This window comes from Ammospiza caudacuta, chromosome 7 (assembly GCF_027887145.1).
Source record: "Ammospiza caudacuta isolate bAmmCau1 chromosome 7, bAmmCau1.pri, whole genome shotgun sequence".
Lineage (NCBI taxonomy): Eukaryota > Metazoa > Chordata > Aves > Passeriformes > Passerellidae > Ammospiza > Ammospiza caudacuta.
In genome coordinates, this window is record NC_080599.1 from 45418442 (window position 1) to 45428993 (window position 10552).

The following is a 10552-nucleotide window of genomic DNA, read 5'->3' on the forward strand; positions in this document are numbered from 1 at the left end:
CAGCTGCTTCCTTAGCCCCCACTACGTCCATGCTGCTCACACAGACACAAATCTTTGCCAGAAGCAGAGGGGAAGTGCTGAACTCGTGACCTGCCACCACAAAACCACTGTTCCAACACTTCCTTCCTGAGGGCCAGCACTGAGCTGCCACGGGCATGACCCTTCCAACTCTGCTGTTCCCTTTCTGCTGCGCTTCAGGTGAGCAGCTCCCCAACAACCCCAGGGGATTATTTTGTTGCAGCTTTTCTGATTTGGATTTTACTAGCACAAACCTTTTGCTTTTCTAATATAAAATTACTGTATCATATTTTTATGGCCCTTCCAGACCTGGTGAGAGCACAGCTCCTTGTGCCATCCCGCTGGGGCTGGGCTGTGGTAGAAGCAGCTTCTGCTTCCGTGTTGCCTTGTAATTAAAATTCCCATATACTCTTTGAGATAAAAAAAAAAATCTTGCTGCTGCTGCTGCAGAGATCTATTTTATATCTTAGATATCTTTTATCCCTGAAGTGTCCAAGGCCAGGCTGGATGGGACTTGGAGCAGCATCATTTTGTGGAAGGTGGCCCTGCCCATGGCAGAGGGGCTGATCTTTAAGGTCGCTTTCAAGCCAAACTATTCCTTGATTCTGTGATTTCCATCACACAGCAGCAATGTGGTGCTGCAGGGAGTTTCCCCCACCCTGAGCCCAATCCCACCTGAAGCTCAGCGTTGGCTGTGGCCACCTGAAAGCCCAAATTGATGCTGAGTCTTGAGTGCAGAGCTTGTGTCCAAGGCCAGGAGCTCGCTCTGAGCAGGGACACCTCAGGAACCCTTGGCTATTTGGGTGCTGCAGCATTAGGGGCTGCTAAGTGGTCTCTGGGTGATGGACATATTCCCCATGGAAAAGTCAACATCAAACCATGACTTTGCAGCTGGCAGACACTTTTCTGGGAATTGCTATCACTTGAAATTAGGGAATAAGGCCTTTAAATCCATGCATTTTGTCAGACTGGTAGCGGGGAGCAGGAATGAGGTGAAGGGAAGAGCCCCATTGTTTGCTGCAGCGGGCAGGATGTGGCCCTTGTGCCCTGCCCCTGCCACCCAGATAGCGGCGGGTTCTGGACCTCCAGGGCCCATCATTTCAGCCCAGAATCTCTGGGGTGGTCAGGGGAGGGTCGATGTCCCAGTTTGTGAGGCTGAGGGGGGCTGTGGGGCAGCCAGGCCCGGCTCAGTGCCGGGGCACGGCGCAGAGCTGGAAGGGTTTGGGGCAGCGCGTGAGGCTGAGCGTGAAGGCGAAGGACAGCGCGGCCTCAGCTGGGGCCTGGAAGCTGAACTTCTGCAGCAGGGCCACGAAGAAGATGAAGAGCTCGGTCCTGGCGAGCTGCTCCCCGGGACAAGCCCTCTTACCTGGAAAAGGAGCACAAAGAACCCGACAGAGTGCCGAGCGAGCTCAGCCAACTCCGAGGCTCCTCCGGGCCGCGCCGCCTCGCACAGGCTGCGGCGGCTTTTCTTCCTGGAAAGGTTAGGTGGCAATGTTCACCCACACAATCTGCTCAAAGCTTCCCCAGTTTACTACCGAGCAAACTGCGCCTGTTCCGAGAGGCGAGGAGCGGAAACTGTCTGAACAACCCAGTTATGTAACTTCTGCAGGAAGAAAAAGAGCCTTTTTCTTTTCCTTTTTTTTTCTTTTCCATCCTGCAGTAACAAATTGATTTCCTCCCCGCTCCGAGCAGCCTCTATTAACTGTGACTGGGATTTTCGCTGTGGGGATGGGCTGGAAGCTGAACAAGAGCGGTACCCCCTACTCTATAAGCAGTGTCTCGGGGAAGAAATAAAAGCCTTGCAAGAAGAAAAGCCACCTCGCCATCCATCACCCTACCTGCAGAGAAGGGCAGAAAAGCCTCCCGCCTTCTGTACTGGCCGTTTTCCAGGAAATGTTCAGGATTAAAGGTGTCGGGAGTCTCCCACACGTTTTTGTCGAACATTATCGAGGTCAGGCTGGTCATCAGGGTGGTGCCCTGCGAGAGGTGGAGAAAAGGGGCGATTACGCGGAGAGGAGCCGAAATGTTGTCAGACTGGGTTATTATTAGCTCTGTAAATTACACTGTTTTAACGGCAAAACGGGCCTTTCCCCCACCCCTAAGCTACGTAATTAAGATGAAAGCTGCAGGATTGTTCACTTGTGTGTGTGTCTTTACAGATTACTGAGTTTTGATCTGCATCCTGAGCTGCAGTAACAGGTGATGGTAATGCAAACTAACTTTAAATTGGTAGCATTGCATTCCCATAGGACCTTGAAGCAATTTAATCAAGTAATTTTCAATTGATTTTTTTAAAATGTGGTTTTTTTAGAAAAAAAATTAAACTGATCTGGTTTATCTCCACATTCTCCATCAGCAAGAGAAATATTCTAATCAATGGGGAAGAAAATGCCTGAATTTTTAAAATTTACCTCAGTGCAACCAGTCATATAGAGGGAAGAGACTAGTTATATATAAATCCTGTATTTGCTTTTGTAATTGCAGAACAGTGTGTGTGAAACAATATTCATTACCTGTCTTTCATCAAGTGCTACTTTTAATAGATGATTATTAATGTTGTGTAGAATTAACAAACCCCAACTGTTTGCTTTCCTATGTTTCCTCTATTCCCATAACATGCTGAGGGTGTCTTTTACAAAATTTAAGGCATAAACCTTTTAAAATTATCAATTACAGCCAACACCTTGAGGATCTCACAATTCTCCTCTGTAAGGAGGTGAGATCTATAACAACCCCACAGAATCCATCAAGAAGGCTTGTATTTTCTCTACAGTTGTGATATTTCTGTAAGATCCTGGCTGGCTGGTTCCCCTTCAGGTGAGATTCAGGGCTTGGGCCCTGAAGACCCTGCTCTGGTAGGACGAAAGCTGGTGGGACGAAGGCTGTTGGGGTGAAGGCTCCTGGGACAAAAGGCTCGTGGGGTGAAGGCTGGTGGGACAAAAGGCTCGTGGGATGAAGGCTAGTGGGACGAAGGCCGGTGATCCCCACGCACTTTGGGCAGGTGGAAGCCAGCCAGGGTGGTGTCGCTGGTGGCCATGCGGGGCACCCCCAGGGGCACCACGTTGCCCACGCGCAGCACCTCGCTCAGCACGGCGCTGGTGTAGGGCATCTTCTCCTTGTCGGCCATCGAGGGCTGCTGGCACTGCCCGACCACGGCGTCGATCTCCTGCTGCACTTTCTCTACAGGGATCAAAAAAAATGAAAAATATCCCTCTTCATAGAATTTTTAGGGTTGGAGAAGCCCTCTTAAATGATCAAGTCCTACCATTAAACCAGGACTGCCCGGCCACCACCAAACCATGTCCCGAAGTGCCATCCACACTCCTTTTGAACACTTCCAGGGTGATTGCCTCACTCCCCTGGGAAGACTGTTCCAGAGGGAACAGTCTTCCCAGCGATAACTTTTTCAAACTTGAAGAAATTTTCCCTAATATCCAACCTAAACCTCTCCTGGCACAACCTGTGGCCATTTCCCCTTGTCCTGTCACTTGTTCCTTGGGAGAAGAGACTGACCCCCACCTGGTTGTACCCTCCTTTCAGGGAGTGGTAGAGCATGAGAAGGTCCCCCCTGAGCCTCCTTTTTTTTCTGGGCTAAACACTCTCAGTTCCCTCAATAGCATCTCCTAAGACTTGTCCTCAAAAGGTTCCCAAGAGGATACCTGGGGCACAGGCATATCCAAGATGTGGGAGAGCTGGGATAACTCTGTTCCCTGAGCTTCCCTTACCCAGTTTTGGGCTAAGCAAAGGACCCCTGAGTGGCCCTACCCTGAATGTGGGGGTACGCGGCCATGTAGAGCAGAGCCCAGCGGATGGCGGTCGCCGTTGTCTCTGTCCCAGTTAAGAACAGGTCCAAGGTGGAGCACAGCAGGTTTTCCTCATGGAAGTAGGAGCTGGTGTCACCCTTAAACTTGGAGGAAAAACATGGCAATGAAAGCTCTTATTCTGGAGGGGATGCTTTTAAAACCCAATCCAAAATCACCTGTGCGTAACTGAAGTCCTACTGCTCCTTTATTATCTACACCTGGGCTTGGAAATTTCCAGCCTTTCACTGGGTTTCAAGCCCTATGGACTGTTTTGACAGACACCCTGGTTGCTGTAGAGTGGCTCTTGAAAGCAGGTAGCATTTTTAAATGTCAAGTTTCACAATAGCAAACACAGGCGTGCGAGTGCTCACAGAAACATGAATATGTTCCCCGAGAGTCCTCCTACGCCGTGTGACAGAACGAAAAAGGGAGAAAGACAAAGTGTAAATCCTTTCAAATGGAAAAAAAAAAATATGTGTTTCTAAGTGATCAGGCTTCTGCTGCTGCAAAAGTTTGATGTGGCAGAGGTAGGGAGGGGAAGGCAAGAACTGTGAGGCAAGAACTCCCCTGAAAAAACAGCCCCGAATCTTCTCTGCTCATTCTATGGGTTAATCTTTAGGTGGTTTTGGTTATTTGCTTCCTACCTTTTCTATTTCCTTCAGGTAACAGTCAATATAATCTCCTGCCTCGGACTGGTCCAAATCCTCTTTGTGCTTCGCAATCATGCCTTTCACAAAATATTGAAGTTTCTCCCAGTGCCTGAAGATTTTCCTGAAGGGTCCTGGCAACCATCTCATGATCAAAGGAAAAGCATTATAAAGCTGGTAAGAAATCAAACAGAGCAAAAGAGCATTTTTTGAGTTAGAAAAGAGCAGGTATCATAGCTGAGAGGATGGGACTCTCAATTAATTGATTAACTCTGTTTGCTACCATGAAAAAAAATTATCCTTGCTGTAACTGTCCAAATTGTACAAATTTATTTACATAGGTGTAAACCAGTGCAAACAAGATAAGAATTGGACAGATATTTCCTCCTGATAAAGTTCTCAAATTCTGAATGGCCAAAGCTGCCCCCTAATGTGAGGTGGCCACAGGTGAGGTAGATGCAGATGAGCCCCTTAGTGTGTCCCCATGGAGGGGACAGAAATCAGACCATGGTGTGTGGCCACACAGAAAATACATCACCACAATCCACCTATTTGGTTTCTAAACCTGGAATCTCAATTTTTTTTCCCTAAATAGAAGTTATTTAAGAAACTGGTTGGGATATGGGTGTGGAAAAAGATAGGAATTTTCAAAGTGTTACTAGTTCTTCTTTTTAGATGTTCTTTTGAGATCTTCTTTTAAGGTTTTCCTGTTGTTTTTTTGGTTATGTCAGGCATAAGATTGGTTTCACAGTCCTGTAGTATTTTTTTTTTTTTCCTCCATGTGTCTCAATAATTTCAACTTACTTCCTTGCTTTCCTGGTAGGCTTTGTGTATAAATCCCATCTAATGTAAAACAATTCTCCTGGTCATCTTCCTTTAAACACGGCTCTTTTTCTACAGGAAAAGGCAGATTATACCAATGCCTTAGAATCCCCAGTTTCTGAGCTGTTCCATGCAGCTGAAGCTGGAAAAACATCCCAGTGGCTTTACCTGGCCCCAGAAACTTCCAATGAGCAGCAGCGTTTCAGCCAGGGAGTGCAGCAGTTCCTGGAAACGGTTGTCATGGTAGTCAAAGCGGCTCCCAAAAGTTATGGAACAGATGATATTTGAAACAGCACTGTTAATTTTGTAATGAGGGTCAAAGGGCTGTCCTGGAGGAAAGAAAAGGAAAGGAAACTGCCTGTAGGGAGGTTGTGGCCAGGTGGGAGTTGGTCTTGTCTCCCGAGGAACAAGGGATAAGAGGAAACAGCCACAAGTTGTGCCAGAGGAGATTTTGACTGGGTATGAGGGAAAATTTCTTCATTTGAAAGGATGGCAGGCTTTGGAAGGGGCTGCCCAGGGCAGTGGTGGAGTCACCATTCCTGGAGTGTTTGAAAGGTGTGTAGATGTGACACCTGGGGCCATGGTTTAGTGGTGAACATGGCAATGCTGGGTTAATGTTTGGACTCAGTGAACTTAAGGATCTTTTCCAACATGAATCTCTCCATGATTCTATGATTCTAAAGACAGCTTTCATTTGTTTTTGCTGTTCAGTCTCAGTCAAAACCATATTTTCTGTTAGGTCCACAGCTGTGAATCAGGGTGAGACCTACTTCTTACCCATGGTGGGGTTCAGGTTTCACCCCATGTCCTGGGGTACCCACCACCCCCATCACCTCCAGCATCCCACTGGAGCCTGGGCCAGGACATCCCATCCTGTGTGCAGCCCAGGCTGCTACTAGGCAGTGACATTAGCACTGAGTTGCCCAAGCAGGGTCTGAAGCATTTTCCAGGGAAAACAACCAGCAGCATGCCATGCTATGGCTGTCAACTTTGCCCACTTCAACCTGTGTTTGGTGCCAATTTTAAACACCAGGAGAGGATCCCTCAAAACTTTTCCCAGGGCAGGGAGCCCAGGACAGCCACACTGCAAAAATACCATTGCCCTGGGCTTTAGTTGTCCACCATGAAGAAATCAAGGGAGCTGGAGGAGAGAGGGGAGAGGGTTGCAGATCTCTGTGCCCACCTGTAAACCCCAGTAACAGCTCATGTGGCCCATAGAGCCCATTAATAAAGTGAAGCGTGATGTGATGCTTGTCACATCTGTGTTCTCTGAGAGAGCTCCTGAGCAGAGACCTCCATCTCCTTGGGTAGCCTGGAGAGCCACTTGCTGTGACAAGAGACTGATCTCAGTGACAAGCCCAGTCCAGCCCTGAGCTGCTGCTGAGCATCACTTTGAAATGCAAGGCACTCCTCGCAGCACTGCTGCTCTCTCCACTCTTCAAGAAAGTAATTAAACCAGGCTGGTGCTCAGATATTAGAGTGATGGACATGATCACTATTTGTCATTACTAATGGGAAGAAAGGCCCAAACCAGCAGCTTAATTAGTTTATTGATTAGGACTATAGAAGACTATAATCAATTGGCAACATGGAGTATTTGGCCTGTTCAGTGCAACAGCAATTAAAATGGAGCAAGTTTAGTATATAATTTCACAATTCCTTTTTAGATCTTTCTTGTTTACTATATATAGCTCCATAGAATTAGCTCAACCCCATCTGCTTCTATTTAAAGCTGAAGTGCAACATCACCCATGTACCAACATACAAATTATTCTTACTAATATCCCTCTGGCAGTTTTTAAAAGCTGGACCATAAAAGAGCAAGGCACACGCTTCATCTGTGTGCGATACAAAGGGAAAGCCTGACTAAACAAGTTTTAAAATACTTTACAAAACCAAGGACAAGCAGAGGTTAACTAAGCCTCTGAGTGGAAGTGCCTGATAGCAGGAGAGCTGTGTTTATTCCTTCGCAGAATGCATGAGACACTTCCTTAGCCATGTAAACACTCATGCTTTAATAACCACCTAGTATATATTTGCTTAATATTATTAAGGAACAGCTAAAATAGGAGGCCTGAGGTCTAAAATAAGTGCTAAAAGGCACAGTCTGGAAGTATAAGATAGAGATTTGAGCTATTGAAGAAATGTTTTGCATGTTTGGAGCTGTGCTGGGGTAAGAGTTTTACTTCTCATCATTCATTTAGCTGGAAGCTCTGAGCACAGTGCTGTGCATTAACCCCCACCTTTCTCCTCCTCAATTGTCTCCACGAGGTACCGACTCTCCTCTTGCACTTTTTCCTCAAAATTTACAGCAAGGCTTTTCAGTGTTGCTAAAGCAAACTTTCTCTGCTGCCTCCATATGTGCCCGTTGGATGATATAAGCCCTGTAGGTGGAAAAAACAGGTGAAAAATCTTCTCTCAGGGTCATCTGTGAGTGTTAGGGTTCTAAAACCATGTCCATTCATCATGGACAAAAACCCCAAACCAAGGCAAACAAAGCTCGTGGATGTGGAAAAGGCTATGGCTTTTCCTGGGAATTAAAATTCAAGAGTAATTGGCTTATGCTAAAGATCTAGCTTTATGGATTTGCTTTAATCTGCTACTTTGTCACTTTGCGTGGGAAAAAAAGGTGTAAGCCAAAATACTCTGAGTACTATCACGCTGTTGGCAGAGCTGCAGGCAGGAGCACCCCGTCTCTGGAGCTGTGTGCAACTCAGGCAGGGAAAGTAAAGGAGCAATGAAAACCAAGGGGAAACGCTGCAAGTGTATCGATCTTTGGGCAGCTTGCATTTATTTCTCCTCTTTCATTAAAACCTGGTTTTGAGCCCATCCTCATCCCTAAATTGCACAGAGATTAAAACATACCCCTGTGAGATTATTAGTATTCTTGCCTTCCCTTGTGCAAACTTTCACAGGTGCAGCTCACAAGGGTTGAATTCAATCGTTTTCTTTCCCTCTAACAGTGATCATTCCAGACATGAAAGTTTTGTCCCAAAATCCTGGTGGCTGTGCTTACCAAAGCCTTTAAATATTTCTTGGAGGAGTGGAATATTTGGCCGGTCAGCAAATATTTCAGCCTGGTGGACAAGAGCTTCTCTCACCATCTGGTACCCGTTGACCACCACGAATGTCAGACTTCCAAACTGCACGCTGAAGATGTTCCCGTACCGACCCGTAAGCTGAAAGAGAGTCCATTGTCCTCTGAGAACAAGAATATGGGAATGTTCAAAACTCTCCAGGCCAAGACCTTGAACAGGGAAATCTGACTTTGAATTTAACCCTGCTTGAAGCAAAGGGACTTCAGAGAAACCCAAACCCGAGCATGCAGCTCCCATCCAATCTCAGCTACTCCATGAAGGCTGGAGAAGGCATGAAAAGGGCTGGAGAGCTTTAGTATGGGATAGATGGATTGTTTATATTTGTTATCTGGTGTGACCTGGGCTTGACCAGGTGTTTCCATCAATTTGGCTTGTAACAAGGATGTAAGTTGCTTTCTAACTGATGGGCATCTGCTCTGTCCCTTTCTGTCCCACCACCTGGGTCACCACACTCAGGCTCTTCCTGCTGAGGGCAAAGCACAACAAATTATCCCTTTCATCAACTTTGTGTCCAGAGCAGTGTGGTTTCTTCTCCAGCTCTCCCATTTAGACAGGAGCTCTAACTGCTTATTGCTAGACACGTACTTCTAATTTTAAGCCTGACTGCATTTATGGCCAAATTGCAGCCATTTTCCTTGCATGGACTTTGCTGGCATTAGTGTCTCCTCTGAGATGTATAAGGGTAAAAGAAGGATCATATCTTCTCTCTGTCAGGGTGCTCATCTTCTTCTTAGAATAAATCTACATGAAAGGACACACAGGGTCACCCCAGACTGCTGTGGTGACTCACGAAACCAGCTTGGGACCAAATGGGTGTCTCAGTCATTGTGTGCTTGTAAGTAAATGGGATTAATTTTCTTAATAACTGTGTGTATTGCCAAAATATCCTAACTCAGGGATTCCCTCAGGGACCACCCATGCTGGTGGCCTGAGAGCACCCAGGGTAGACAGGCTAGTTGTCAGCCTGCCAAGCAAAAGCAAGAGACAAATAGTCACCAGAAAGGATTTTTGCAGTCAGCATGTCAGAACTTCTTCCACCTTATCAGAGAGAAATACTCAGCATGCATAAAATCTCTCTCTTTTTGTCTCTGGTGGGAGTAAATCCTTTCCAGAGAGATCATGCCCTCTTTCTGCAACACAGAAGAAGCCACAGGACAGGATTTTAAATGTTTCTTTCAGATGTGATGGGGTGAATTGTTGGCCTCTGAGCAAAGACAATGACAGGACAATTTCCAGAGGTGATCTCCAAACAGTTCCGCTGTCACACAGCACTTTTCACCTTTCCCCCAGCCTGGCCCAGCCCTTCGGAGCCCTTTCTGAGGTCCAGATGGAAATGGTTACAGTCAGATGGGAAGAAAAAGAAGGAACATATAGGGCTTCCTCCGTTATTGATTTCTTTCCCATTGGACCATCCTACTCCCCTGGAAGAGGAGGTGATTGTGAGAGATAAAACCAAGAAGGGTCATCTATCTCATGTGGTTGTTATATACCCAGCTCTGCAGAGGCTGCCCTTGCTGCTTCTCAGTGTAGTGATAAGAGTCATGGAAGGATAAGATATTGTTAGTAGGGAAAATGTCTGTGGAGCTCTTACCTTCTGCAGTGCAAGATGGAGGGGCTGCTTAAAGTCCACAAAGGTTCCCACGAGAGGAAAGAGCTGTGGCCCTGGAGGGAAATTCCTGGGTCGTCTCTTTTTCACTAGGTCAATAATCAAAAGAGACAAGACCAGAACCACCAAGAGCATCCGACCATTCAGCTTTTTCGAGAATGACACAAAATCAGGCCAAAACTGAAGCTCCATCTTGGCTGATGAACTCGCAGGTTTTCATCCCAGGAAGGGACTTGATTCTGGTGTTACATTTGCTAAAACAGGAGTAAGCAACGACTGGAGAAGAAACAAAAAAAGCTAAAATGCTGATAGCTGACTGGAAGCTGCTTTTCCATATACACCTGCTGAATAACTAACTTTAAACTCCAGGATCTCCAAAAACAACCCTGAAACCTCACAACATTTGGCCAAGCAAAAGCAATCTTGCAAACCTTTAGCTTTACATCTCTGTCAACTCCCTGATTTCCTTATGGAAGAGCATTCCTCCCTTTTGCCCTGAACAAGGGGCTCCTTTATATGACACCCCGCTGGGATTATCAGCACAGCAAACATTCGAGG

At 46.5% G+C, this 10552-nt stretch overlaps 1 protein-coding gene across 1 annotated transcript; it reads right to left on the minus strand.

Annotated features, from left to right (window-relative positions):
• Positions 1-1205: 1205 nt before the first annotated feature.
• Positions 1206-10186, minus strand: LOC131559961 (cytochrome P450 2J2-like). The gene is made up of 9 exons (XM_058808549.1): positions 9980-10186; positions 8307-8469; positions 7534-7674; positions 5459-5619; positions 4466-4642; positions 3784-3925; positions 3011-3198; positions 1857-1995; positions 1206-1384 (listed from the first exon to the last, which is right to left on the minus strand). The coding sequence occupies exons 1-9, from the start codon at positions 10184-10186 to the stop codon at positions 1206-1208; spliced, it is 1497 nt and encodes a 498-aa protein (XP_058664532.1).
• Positions 10187-10552: the final 366 nt, after the last annotated feature.